We start from the raw sequence: 12,249 nt of genomic DNA, 5'->3' as shown, positions 1-12,249 counted from the left end.
TTCCCTGTTCTCAGGTGTGTTCAAGTTGGATCCGTACAAATGCTGTCAGCAAGAATCCCTTTGCTGTAGGCTCACTTCCTATTGCATTTGGAAGGATATTTAGCAGAAATCTCAACATTTCCCTTACCTGTTTCTGCAGCGTTTTGATTTCTGGGGCTTCAAGGTGGCTCTGCAGCGTTGGTGCAGAGCTGCTGCAAAAGCATCTTACAAAAGCAGTTGCTTGGCTTCCTGTGCCATGCAGCACTGGGGCCTCACCACCTCCGTGCCCAGCATTTCCACACTCTGAAGAGTGGATTTTGTGCTTACAAACATTACTGGCTGGAAAGTATATTCTGAAGAATTGATTTTTGTTTATTTTTCTTTCAGCGCCCTCTTAAGGAGCCTGGGAAACCCTTCAGTAGTGCTGTTAACACTGATGAGAGATCTTTTATGCCAAGGTATGAGTTCTTAATATTTAATTTGACAACTGGTTAAGTTAGAAGCTGCCTGAGCCTTGCTTCTGCAGCGGGGGAAAACAGCTCTGAAGTTTTGTGCTCCTTCCTTATGTCACCTGCCGTTGTACAAAGCGTGAACCTGTGGAGGCAGTCTGGTTTCTTTCTTCTGGTTGTGAAAGAGGTAGAACGCGCCTAACGGTTCTCCTGCGATGGTATCACCTCAGTGCTGCTCAAAGCATCCAACCAGCTGCAGATACATGGCACTCAAGAGCTGGTGAACAGCCTTCGTGTGATGTGCAGACGGTTACATTTGCATGTGGGTAGCAGTTCTCGTGGCGAGCACCACGTGAGGGTTGCTTGGAACAGGAAACTTTTACGCTTTGTACTGATCACAGTCTTCTCTTGTATCGAAAGAAGCACTGAACGCCCATCATTTCATGCTGCTTTGCAATGCAGCTGCTGCTTCAGAGCACGTTCCTGCACTGCGCGGTGCTCTGGGGGGCAGTGAATGCCACGTGTCTCCTGTGTCGAGGTGGGCACATGCAGTTTGCCAAAGAAAAAGTTGGTTAGGATGGGACGTGGTGATTTTTGGAGCGCTCCATCTGTGCTGTATGAACAGGTAGCATTAACAAACTTGTGAAAGAGCTACGAGATAATTAGAGCATGTGGGATCTACAGTAATAAGGCTTATGCGGTTCAGGATCTTGGTTTCCTGTTGCACTTGAAAAAAAAAATATCAGCAAATACTGCAGAGAAGAAATGAGAAGTCAGTCTTGTACTACTGCTGGCTGGAACTTTCCCACAAGTATTTTTACTATAAATAAGAAGTGAAAGAGTTCACAGCTATATTTAACCCGTAGCGTGATTTACTTTCAGGGCTTTCTTGGGTGGAGCATCCCGTGGAGCCTTGAGAGATGCACAGATCAATGGCTCGCATTGATGGTTTATTATAAAATAGTCACCCCCGTGGAATTTGCAAGGATTATCAGGAGGAAAAGCGTTGCTGATTGGAATTCCCCTCTCCTTCCTAACAAAACCCACGGTTTTAGAAATAAAAGGAAGTGAATGTTACTTCTCCGGGAAGTTTTCAGCAGAAGAGCTTAGAGCTGCCAGGATCTTATCCAAAAATGTTATCAGTGTACTCAGTGCACAGACATTGCTTGCACTATTTTGAGATATTTGAAGCTACCATTCTGGAAAACCCCTTTCACTTTGACTCCGTTTCACAATTTTTATGCAATTAAGCAACAACAGTTTCAAGAGGTGAAGAAAAACAGCCCTGAGGTGAACTTCAAGCTCTGGGTGCTGCTGCTGGCTTAAGCTCAGCTCTCTGTGTAAGGCTGGGGGCAGCTGGAGGGGTGAGAGTCTCAGTGTGGATGGGATGCAGCGTCTGCTCTGCTGCAGCTTGGGCTCGTGTCAGCCTGGCTTAAGGTTTCCCCCAGCTTAAAATCTTGCGTTTAAAATCATAGAATCACAAGGTTGGAAAGGACCCGCAAGATCATCTAGTCCAACCATCCACCCATTACCACTGCTACCACAAGCTACTAAAGCATATCTCGTAGCTCCCCATACAGACACCTCTTGAACACTGCTAGGGACGGCGACCAGCTCCCTGGGCAGGCCATTTCAGTGCCTGACCACTCTCTGAGAGAAAAGGTTCTTCCTTATGTATAATCTAAACCACCTCTGGTACGACTTGTGGCCATTTCCTTGGGTCCTGTTTGTTGGCAGGGAGAAGAGGCCAAACCTCCTCATCACAACCTCCCTTCAGGAAATAAGTTATAAGTGCAGCATCTAGCAAAAGAACCTATAAATCGAAATTACTACCATTGCAGTTGCCATTGTTTTCATTGCAATTTTTGCAACTTGATCTAGGAATCAGTTACTTTTTCCTACAGTAGAAGACATGAATAAGCCCATGACTTGCATTCTTTCCTCATATTTAGTTAAGGGAACTTCACTTTTGAGTGTCAAAGGAAGGACTACTGCAAAGCATTTGAGAACTGGAGGGAGCTGCCCGGAGGCATCAGCAAGGCTGAAGCCACGACCCTGGTTCTTGGCAGGAAGCTGTTGGTGGTAGTGGACAAGGCGATGTGTGCTGTACTGGGCAGGGTGATGCATTTCTGCATCGAACTCCAAGAAACTCCTTTTCATTTGTAGCCAGTCTGGTGCAGCCGTAAATCCCATGGCAGCGTTGGTTTGCGGTGCCTTTGAGAAATGAAACTTCCTCGGGCTCATAGCATTCGTGTTTCTGAACCCTTACTTGGGAAGGAGGAGAGGATAACTGGCAGCTGAGGTCATTGTTTGCCCAACGCCCCGACCGGGACAGCCCAGCCTGGCTCAAAATGTAAACAGAGCGTAAAATGTTTATGGCCAGCTTTGTCACTTGCCTTATTTGTCAGGGAATCTCGAGGAGAATGAGAGGTTTTCTCGTGCAGCACAGCGAGCTCGGGGAGCTGGAAGATTTCCTTAAAAAGGCACAGCCCTGGCTGGGTGAGCAGTGAGCGCTTGGCAGCTGTGGGGTCGGGCTGACCTTCCTGGGGAGAACTGCTGTCCTGCATCCTTCCCTGCAGGCTGAGCCCCTGCTCACAACTCACCAGCCTTGTTATCTCATGCTCATGGCTGTCAAACATTGAGGACGCGGAGGGAAGGTGGTGCAGTGGGGAGGGGTCTTGTGACTCCATGCAAAGTGTTTCCCAACAGCAGAAAGCCAGCAGGTCCGGCCTGGGCATCACAAACCCAGGAGGCAGTGAGTTCAGGGCAAAGCTTACTGTAATTAAAATGCTCTGTGACAAAGTGAAAGGAAGCACTGAGTTGTCAGGTTTGCTATGGGAGTGTGGGATTGCGTGTGGTTGATGCATGTGGACACTGGAACGAGTTGGAGGGTGGATCTGTGCTTTGATGGTTATTGCTTGCGTGGCACAAGCCAGAGCTTTTGTCAGAGGCCATCTAAACTTGAGCATCCAGGTGGACAAGGGAAGTCTTCACTGTTCCTGCAGAGATTCCTCTTCTCAGCACATCTGCAGAGCAGCAGTGCATTGCTCCTTTAAGAAGGCAGCGTCCTGAAGGTGTGCAGGCAGTGCTCTGGTAACGTTGCTCTCCTCTTGCCTTGCAGGTTGCTGGTACCTGAGCAGCCCGCGCCATGCGTGAGTACAAGCTAGTGGTCCTTGGCTCAGGAGGTGTGGGCAAATCTGCCTTGGTGAGTGGCTGGGAATGGTTCTGGCACTGCTGCATGCTTACTGAGTGTGCTGGGATGTTTGTGCTGCTGCTCGGATGCACTTAGTGACACTCAGGTTGCCTTTGGTGTGCTGCTGGAGGATCTGTGAATTTGTCCATATATATATATATAGATAGATTTTTTTTTTTTTTTTTTCTGAGAAGAAAGAAGTAATGAATCACTGCTGGAACAGTCAGCATTTTGGTGCTTGCTTCCTGCAGATGTGTAATGCTGTGGATACACACTGATGGCACTTTGCACTCCTTAAGTGCTCGTGTTGTTCCTCCTAAGAGGTTTACATAGCAGAGTTGATAGTAAAGCTTTGTAAGACAGATTTCTGTCACTTGTTTATCACAGATCAGCCAGGCAGCTCACCCCAGCCAGGATGGTGAAGAAGTGGTCAAGTGTGAGGTTATCTGGGAGGGAAACACGCCCTGCTCCTTGTCACAGAGGGTGACAGCAGCTGACTCACAGCAGAGAGCCCTGCTCCTTTCCAGACTCCTGCTGCAATGGGCTGCTGTGGGCTGTCAGATCACCTGCAGAATCCAGAAGGATAGAGGGGAAGGTTATTCAGTTATGACTCAAATTTGATGTGTTCTTTCAGAGATCCCATCCTAATCCTTGCAAGACAGAGGAGTAAAAGCTTTTGATACGCTCTGTTCTTCCACAGCACCTTAAGCAAACTGAAATGTCTACAGAAACTCCAGTGCCTTCCAGGAGACCAGGAAAACTGGGGAGCAATGGGAGTCAGAGTGCAGCACATGCAGAGCCTGAGTGTCCGGGGATGGGTCACATCCAAGTGGCAGCACGAGGGGAAATATTTAGGGCAGATTTGCTCTGAATAATCACATGGGGAAGAAATACTTCCCCTTCTACATGAGTGATGTCTCCTTCTGTTGTGATTTAACACAAACTGAGTGTCTGGAGTGTCATTGGATTGAACTGTGTGCTCTGTGTGTAATCCAGAGTACCTTCACTGTCACGCTGACTTAATTGAGATCTGGGATTTCCACAGCAGATACATTCCCAGCTCCTCTGATCAGATTTCACGTTTCCCATACTTGGTGCTTTTTACTCTTCTGAAGTCACAGGCAGTAAAATGAAGGCATTTGGGGGATCTCATCTCTTATTTAAAAAAAAAAAAAAAGAGCCAGCAGTCCCAAAGTGGCTCAAGGAACGACAGATTGTGCAGATTTTACTTAAATTTGTTGATAATTTATGTCTTTTCTCCCCACCTGAATTTTCTCAGCAGCATGGAGCAGTTTGCTGCTGCTGCTCCTTGTTGGCGAAGTGTTTTTTGGTAACACATCACAGTCCGTTTGCTTACCTGATTTATTTCCCTTCTCCTTTCTCCCCAGACTGTACAGTTTGTTCAGGGAATTTTTGTTGAAAAATATGACCCAACAATAGAAGATTCATACAGAAAGGTAAAGTAGTGGCGTTTTCGTTCCTTTCACATCTCACAGTGCTTGCTGCTTTTTGATAATGCTACGAAAGCCCATCAGGCCGACAAGAGCCAGTTGTGTATCTGAGAGCATCATGGATCCATAAAACTACAGATAGTTTCCTTTGGCTTTGCAGACCACTTCAAACTTGGGGCTTTTGGCCAACCCAATGGCATGAGCCACCGTAAAGCTGAATGGTCAATGGTGCTGTTAATTTGGCTGTTCTTAATTCTGTTTAATAGGGGGACTTACCTTCTGTTGCTCACACAACTTGCAGCTCTTCCTTTAGATCTCTGATGGCTTTGTTGCTTTCTCTTAGCAATGGTGATGTTCTGCTTAGTTTGAAGGCACACACAGAGTCTCTGCAGCTGCTTTGCACGCAGGGCTGAGCACAAGTCCTTGTCAGGATCCCTGACCCTGGTGTTATGCAGCTCTATCAACAGTGCTGCTTTCTTCTCTGGGGTTGATGTCAAGGAACCCATTGTTTTGCAGATTAGCATAATTGTTGCCATAATTAAAGACACCGAAACAGAAAACAAAACTCGCAGCCTTTGTGCCTGTGATAATTAAGCATAAATGCTGAGTTCTGCTGTTAGATTTATTCTGCTTTCATAGAATTACCCGTGGGGAATCACAGACGTTTCTTAATGGTGAAAGCTTTGTTAGGCCTGAGTGTGAGCAGAGCCCTGTGGCACGAGGTTGCTGCCCCATGTGCCAGCTGGGGTGTCACTGAGCTGTGATAGCAGAGCCCCTCCTGGTGCTGGGGAGGTGCTCTCTTGCAGAGCTCTTTGCTGCAGAAGTAAAAAAAATGAAGCTGAGATTCCTCTCCCCTGCCTCATTTCAGAGTCTTCAGTTTTAACTGTTTTTGTCTCTTCCCTTTTTCCCCAGCAAGTGGAAGTAGATTGTCAACAGTGTATGCTTGAAATCCTGGATACAGCAGGGACAGTAAGTATAACCCCTCTTTCTAAATGGCACTGAGTTGGTTTCTTGAGAGTGGAGTGAGGTATAGAACTTAATGATCCTGTCAAAGCAATAGGGCAAATCAAGCAGCTCTGTTAAATAACCCAGCAGTGGGTCACTGTATCGACATACTGATGTGTGATAATTTTGTTTAACTTTGCAAGTTGCCAGAACACACAGATTTTTATCTTTTGGGATGAGGTCTTTGGGAGCAGGAGAATCATAGAATCCTAGAATGGCCTGGGTTGCAAAGGAGCACAATGAAAATCTCATTTCAACCCCCTGCTGTGTGCAGGTCACCAACCAGCAGCCCAGGCTGCCCAGAGCGACATCCAACCTGGCCTTGAATGCCTGCAGGGATGGGGCATCCACAGCCTCCTTGGGCAACCTGTGCCAGTGCCTCACCACCGTGTGTGTGAAAAACTTCCTCCTCATATCCAACCTAAAGCTCCCCTGTCTCAGTTTAAGGCCATTCCCCCAAACAAGTGCCTGTGCCCCGCGCTGTGCCACCTCCTCACCTCCAGATAGCAAAGGTATCATAAACACCCATCAGCTGCATTAACTGCATTCCTCTTCCCTTGATTCCAGGAGCAATTTACAGCAATGAGGGATCTCTATATGAAGAACGGCCAGGGGTTTGCACTAGTATATTCAATAACAGCACAGTCCACGTTTAACGACCTACAGGACCTGCGGGAACAGATCTTACGGGTGAAGGACACTGAAGATGTGAGTAAAATGTTGTCTGGTTTTGCAGATGAACAGAACAGCTTCCGAATGAGGCACGTGGAAATTTGTACGTGAGCAAAATGTCTTTCTAGGAATACTCACTGCTGCACAGCCAAGTTCTGTGTTGGAGTTCCCTCTGCAGTATTTGTTGTTTTTAGCGTTACATCTCGAGTTTGCTGAAAACTGATGGTCTGGATGGCAAGTGACAGCAAAATGGTGGGAGTCAATTGAAGAAACAACTTGTTGTTTTTTTTTTCTTTCATTTTAGCTCTGTTAAATTTGCCAGTAATGTTTCAGTTGCTAAAATGCATTTGTGGTGTAGTGCCAGGGGGTGGCACTTAGAATCACAGAATGGCCTGGGTTGAAAAGGACCACAGTGATCATCTCCCTTCAACCCCTGTGCTGTGTGCAGGGTTGCCAGCCACCAGACCAGGCTGCCCAGAGCCACATCCAGCCTCCTTGTTGAACCCAAGGCTCAGGACCTTTTCAGCTTCCATGCAACCTTCCGTTCAGTTTTGGGCTTCCTGTTTTAAGTTTCAGAACACATCTTTTAACATTCCAGCACTCAAACCATTAAACCTGAGTCTGAATTTAAAATCCAGTCTTTACATGACATAGGAAGTGATGGATCAAGCTGTTGTACTTCCGTTTTCTGCTCTGTGATGATTACTGCTTCTTGAAATAACCTGACAGAAAGTTTCATGTCTTTCAAATCAGTTCCATTAAGTAGCACTTTTTTCCTATTGTTTCTCATTTTCATTTCCTTATTCTATTTGCTGGATGTGTTCAGAACACATCTTAAAGTGTTGGAGATCTCTGAAGTGTCTGGAAGGCTGCAAGGGAGGGAATTGGGCTGATATGGTTGTAAATCATAGAACCACAGAATGGTTTGGGTTGGAAGGGACCTGTGAGATCATCTGTTCCCAACCTCCTGCTACAGGCAGGGACACTTCCACTAGCCCAGGTTGCTCACAGCCTCTTCCAGCCTGGCCTTAATGTGAAATGAGCTTATGAGGGGGTTTTGTGCCTTCAGCTTTGTGATGGAAGAAGTAAAATTTACCTCTTGAAAATAAAGCTGCCATCATTTTCTGATCAGTACGGCTGTTTTAAATACAAAAATTAATCTTGAGTGCAGCTGAATGAGAGGGAGAATACAAATACTAACTTTCAAGTGGATTAGAAAACGTAAAGGAAATTATCAGAGGAAGTGGAGGATGATTTATTTCCCAGCTGGAGAGTACTCATTTTCTGCTCAAAGAATGAAATGCTTCAGGAAATGGAACGAGGCACACACCCACCAGCAGCAGTTCTTGGGGTGGTTTTTTTTTCTACATGTGCACAGCAAAGGGAAGCAGGACTCAGAGGTGCTGAAGGAGAGGGGCTGATGGCCCTCACTGTGCTGTAAAGACTTCTTGTGTCTGCATGGATGTAGGCTGGATGTGTTGAAAACGCACCAGATGTTTATTCTAATGTGGCACGAGGTTATTGATTGGAAGAGAAGTCCTTTTGGAAGCTGAACTGCAGGTGCTCATTAGCTGGGAACTTCAGTTATCATCAGTGAGTCGACAGTAAAGATGGTTTCAGTAATGATGGTTCAGTAATGATGGCTTATATCTAGTCTAAACCTCTCCTCTTTTACTTTGAAACCATTTCCCCTTGTCCTGTCAAATTCCATACCTGTACTTCTCCATGCTCCATCCTGTGTTTCCTGGTATGGGAACACTCAGGTATGAGCTTTTGACTGTCATACTGCTATACTGTGCCATTATATTAAGGCTATAAGTCCTCAGCCTAGAATAACCACTTCTTACTGTTACCTATGTGAAACTATGGTCATACTGTACAGGCTCACTGCAGATGTTGGGTTTTGTAGTGCAGCCAGAGCTCTAGCCATTGACTGGGAGAGGATAAACAATGATCAGCTGAAAAACTGGGTGCTGTTTGTAGTGAACATCCTTTTATCTGTGTGTAAAATGCATCAGTGATGCACCATGCGTTGTGATGCGATGGGCAGTTGGCCGTGTGCTGGGGCTGTGGGAGCACACAGCTGCACTTCAGCGACAGCACTGCTTGGGCAGCCCGTGTGGTGTGTGATGTTGCTGCCACATCTTGTCCTTGTCTCTTCTCCAGGTTCCAATGATTCTGGTTGGCAATAAATGTGACCTGGAGGAAGAACGCGTAGTTGGCAAAGAGCAGGGTCAAAACTTAGCAAGACAGTGGTGTAACTGTGCCTTTCTAGAATCGTCTGCAAAGTCTAAAATCAACGTTAATGAGGTAAGTATGACAGCTGCTCTCTGTTACTTCTATGTGAATGCCATGTAGAGCCATAGAATTGTAGAATTGTTCAGCTTGGAAATGACCTTAAAGATCATCAAGTGCAACCACGACCTGCCTGTACTGCCCCAGCTCTAACAGCAGCTCAATCACATCCCTGAGCACTGCATCCAGATTTCAAACACATCCAGGGCTGGTGACTCCACCACCTCCCTGTGCAGCCCATTCCAGTGCTTCACAACCCTTCCTCTAAAGAAGTTTTTCCTGATATCCAACCTAAACCTCCCCTGGTGCAACTTGAGGCCATTTCCCCTCGTCCTGTCACCAGTGAGAAGAGACCAGCCCCGCTCTGCTGCAGTCAGGTATTGGAAGAGAGCAGTAATGTCTCCCCTCAGCCTCCTCTTCCCCAGACCAAACAGCCCCAGCTCCTTCAGTCTCTCCTCACAGGCCACATTCTCCAAGCCCTTCCCCAGCCTTGCTGCCCTTCTCTGGACCTGCTCCAGCACCTTCCTGTACTGAGGTGCCCAAAACTGAACACAGAAGCATGCAGTGCTGCTTGTATTTCCCTATCAGAAAGATAGGGTGCTTCTGCAATCTCAGCCTGGGAAGAACGTGGACAAGCCTGCCACAGGAGATGCAGCCTCTTCAGCTACTGTTTCCTATCTGTTTTAAAGAAATCTGCTCCTATTTGTCTGTAAAGAGTGGGTGACACCTCCACATAATTGCTTTCTGTGGCCTGTATCAGAGGGCATGGATGGCAGAGGGTCCTGAGTGAGCTGGATGGCTCTTAGATGCACTTCTGTACGTTTTTAAGAGAACTGCTATTCTGAATGTGGATATGCCCCATTGTATCACTTGTTGTGTTGCGTAGTGTTGGCTGTTGGTTTTGAAAGTATTTGCTTTTCACATTCCTGCTACATCTGGCTGCTCAAGCAGACATCCCATCAGAGTCCTCCTCTGGTAAGCCACTAATTTACTGAGACCATTTCCAAACATAAATGTCTGCACAATTCTCCATGTTTAAATGAGAAACACCTCTGCACGTCGATGCGCCCGGTGTTGTGTGGCTCTTACCATCCTGCACTGAGGTTTTGTTCTCTCCTGTGAGCTCTGTACAGGGCCAAGGGCCAGCTTTCCACTCACAAACACTAAGGTGACCCCATTGAGCAGAGCAGCTTTGGTGCCAGGAGATAACTGGGACCATTTAGGAGCCTGAGATAAGGAGAAGCAGTGGGTTTTGGCCCAAACCCAGCATCCTTCTGGCAGCCAGTTTGCCATGCCCAGTGCTGCAGGGAGGGCCAGGAGCTCCTGCTGTTGGGATGGGGCTGCAGGAACCTCATCCAGCAAAGAGATGTCGGGTCCTTTGCCATGTGTTGCTCCAGTTCCCTTTGTACAGCCTTAGCTCTTGTTTGTAAGGGCTTAAGGATGGAAAGCTGTTCTGCATCAGAATAGAAAATGCCTCTTACTGGTTGGTTTCTCCTACAGAAACCTTTCCTTTATATGTCACCTGTACACTTCTTAGCATCTGGGTGTGAACTGCTCCTATTACCCAGAGCTGGCAGTAGGAAGCTTAGCAGAGGAGGTGCAGGAGCAGCTCAGGTGCTCTTCAAATATTTGACACCAGAGCCCAATGAAGGCAGCATGGGTTCGTTTTGTTTGGGGCTGTCAAACTGGGCACTTGTGCTTTCATGCACAAACAGGGCAGAAAATCTGAAATATCCAAGTAGTGAAATCTGTCACAACCTGTTTCTTTGCCTTCTGGATTTCTTTGGAATCAACCATGATTTGTGAGCAATCAGCAGCTCCAGGAAGGAAGTAAATGAGGAGAAAGGTGGGGCTTTCTGGAGGTCGAAGCAGTTCTGCTCAGTACCACGACCCAACTCCAAGCAAGTTTGCAGAGCTCATTTTGCTAGGAGTGGGTTATTACTGAGAAAACAAATGACAGCAGAAAGTGTTCACAAGAAAGTAGTTGCTGAAGCAAAAAGAGGTCTCTGTGATCATCCCCATCTAGAAGAGTCTCCTTCAGAGCAGATGATCAGTTCTTCCTTGCTGATATGATTAATAAATTCAGATAGATCAGCACCAAAGGCACGTGAGATCAGCAGTAAGTGACTGACAGCTCCAGTCTGAATGGCTGTGATGGAAACCAGGAACTCATCCTACACAGCAGGGAGTGAAGCCAGGGCCCAGGAGGTGCTCCCTTATTTTCTGCACATGGCTGGGAGCTCTGTGCAGCCTTGTGTAATCAGCAGTTGCTTGAGGAGTAAGTGCAGCTAAATGGAAGCAGCTTGACTGAATTTATAAGACTGCAGACAGCAGGAAGGAGTTTCAACCTGCCTGATTTTTTGACACTTGAGTAGTGTTTGTTATTTTGGCACTCAGTTTGTGTTTTTCCTTCTCAGATCTTTTATGACCTGGTCAGACAGATAAATAGAAAAACACCAGTGGAAAAGAAGAAGCCTAAAAAGAAATCATGCCTGCTGCTTTAGACTCCCGTGGCGCAGCAGCTCTGAGCCAGGTAAGCCATGTCTCCCATGCAGCCTGGGTGTAACGCACACCTGAGCTGCTGCTCACAGGGCTCATTCCCCCTCCCCCTGCTCCTCTGCCTTCTGTCTGCTCCAAAACACACAATTCTTGCTGGCCTGCTGCCCCCGTTGGCCTTTTCTGACTGAAAGCCATTTCCACTGCTGGACCCGGCAGAGAAATACCGGCCTTCCTCCTTTTGCTTGGGCTGTGGTTTGTGACACAGCAGGAACTGGTGGGGATGGGCGCAGTGTTCCTCCTTGCTCTCTTAGGCTCTCCCCTGTGACTCTGTGCTTGCAGCCATCCTGGGTCAGCTGTGCTTCCTCCCGAGGTGGCAGCTGGGTGACTGGCCGTGCAGTCACAGCCCTGGCTGATAAGAGGACAATTGCAAACGGGTTTGGGTGGGACATGGATTTCAATGGCTGCCCACCAGGAACGCAACCCAAAACAAAACACCACCAAAGGTTGGACGTATGCTATAAATAATCTTCCTGTGTATCTTGGCAGGGCTCTCAGTGCTGGAAGAAAGCAGCCTCTCTGCAGCTGCAGCTTCTGGCCGTGAGCAGCACGATGCCCTTACCCTGCAACGTTAGAAACCCGTTCTTTTTCTCTTCCTAGATTGCAGGAATGAAGAACTGTTGCCTAAATGGAAAGTGCCAGCGTTCCC

At 47.2% G+C, this 12,249-nt stretch overlaps 1 protein-coding gene across 1 annotated transcript; it reads left to right on the top strand.

Annotated features, from left to right (window-relative positions):
• Window positions 1-3,576: 3,576 nt before the first annotated feature.
• Window positions 3,577-11,548, top strand: RAP1A (RAP1A, member of RAS oncogene family; the record flags this gene model as incomplete). The annotated part of the gene is made up of 6 exons (XM_079546417.1): window positions 3,577-3,633; window positions 5,010-5,078; window positions 5,985-6,041; window positions 6,645-6,785; window positions 8,916-9,059; window positions 11,462-11,548. 6 exons carry the CDS (start codon window positions 3,577-3,579, stop codon window positions 11,546-11,548), a joined length of 555 nt encoding a protein of 184 aa, XP_079402543.1.
• Between the last annotated feature and the right edge of the window lie 701 nt (window positions 11,549-12,249).

Source organism: Tetrao urogallus (genome assembly GCF_951394365.1).
Source record: "Tetrao urogallus genome assembly, chromosome: 24".
In the NCBI taxonomy this organism is placed as follows: domain Eukaryota; kingdom Metazoa; phylum Chordata; class Aves; order Galliformes; family Phasianidae; genus Tetrao; species Tetrao urogallus.
Note: the sequence above shows the minus strand (reverse complement) of the source record. Positions and strands in the feature narration are given on the sequence as shown.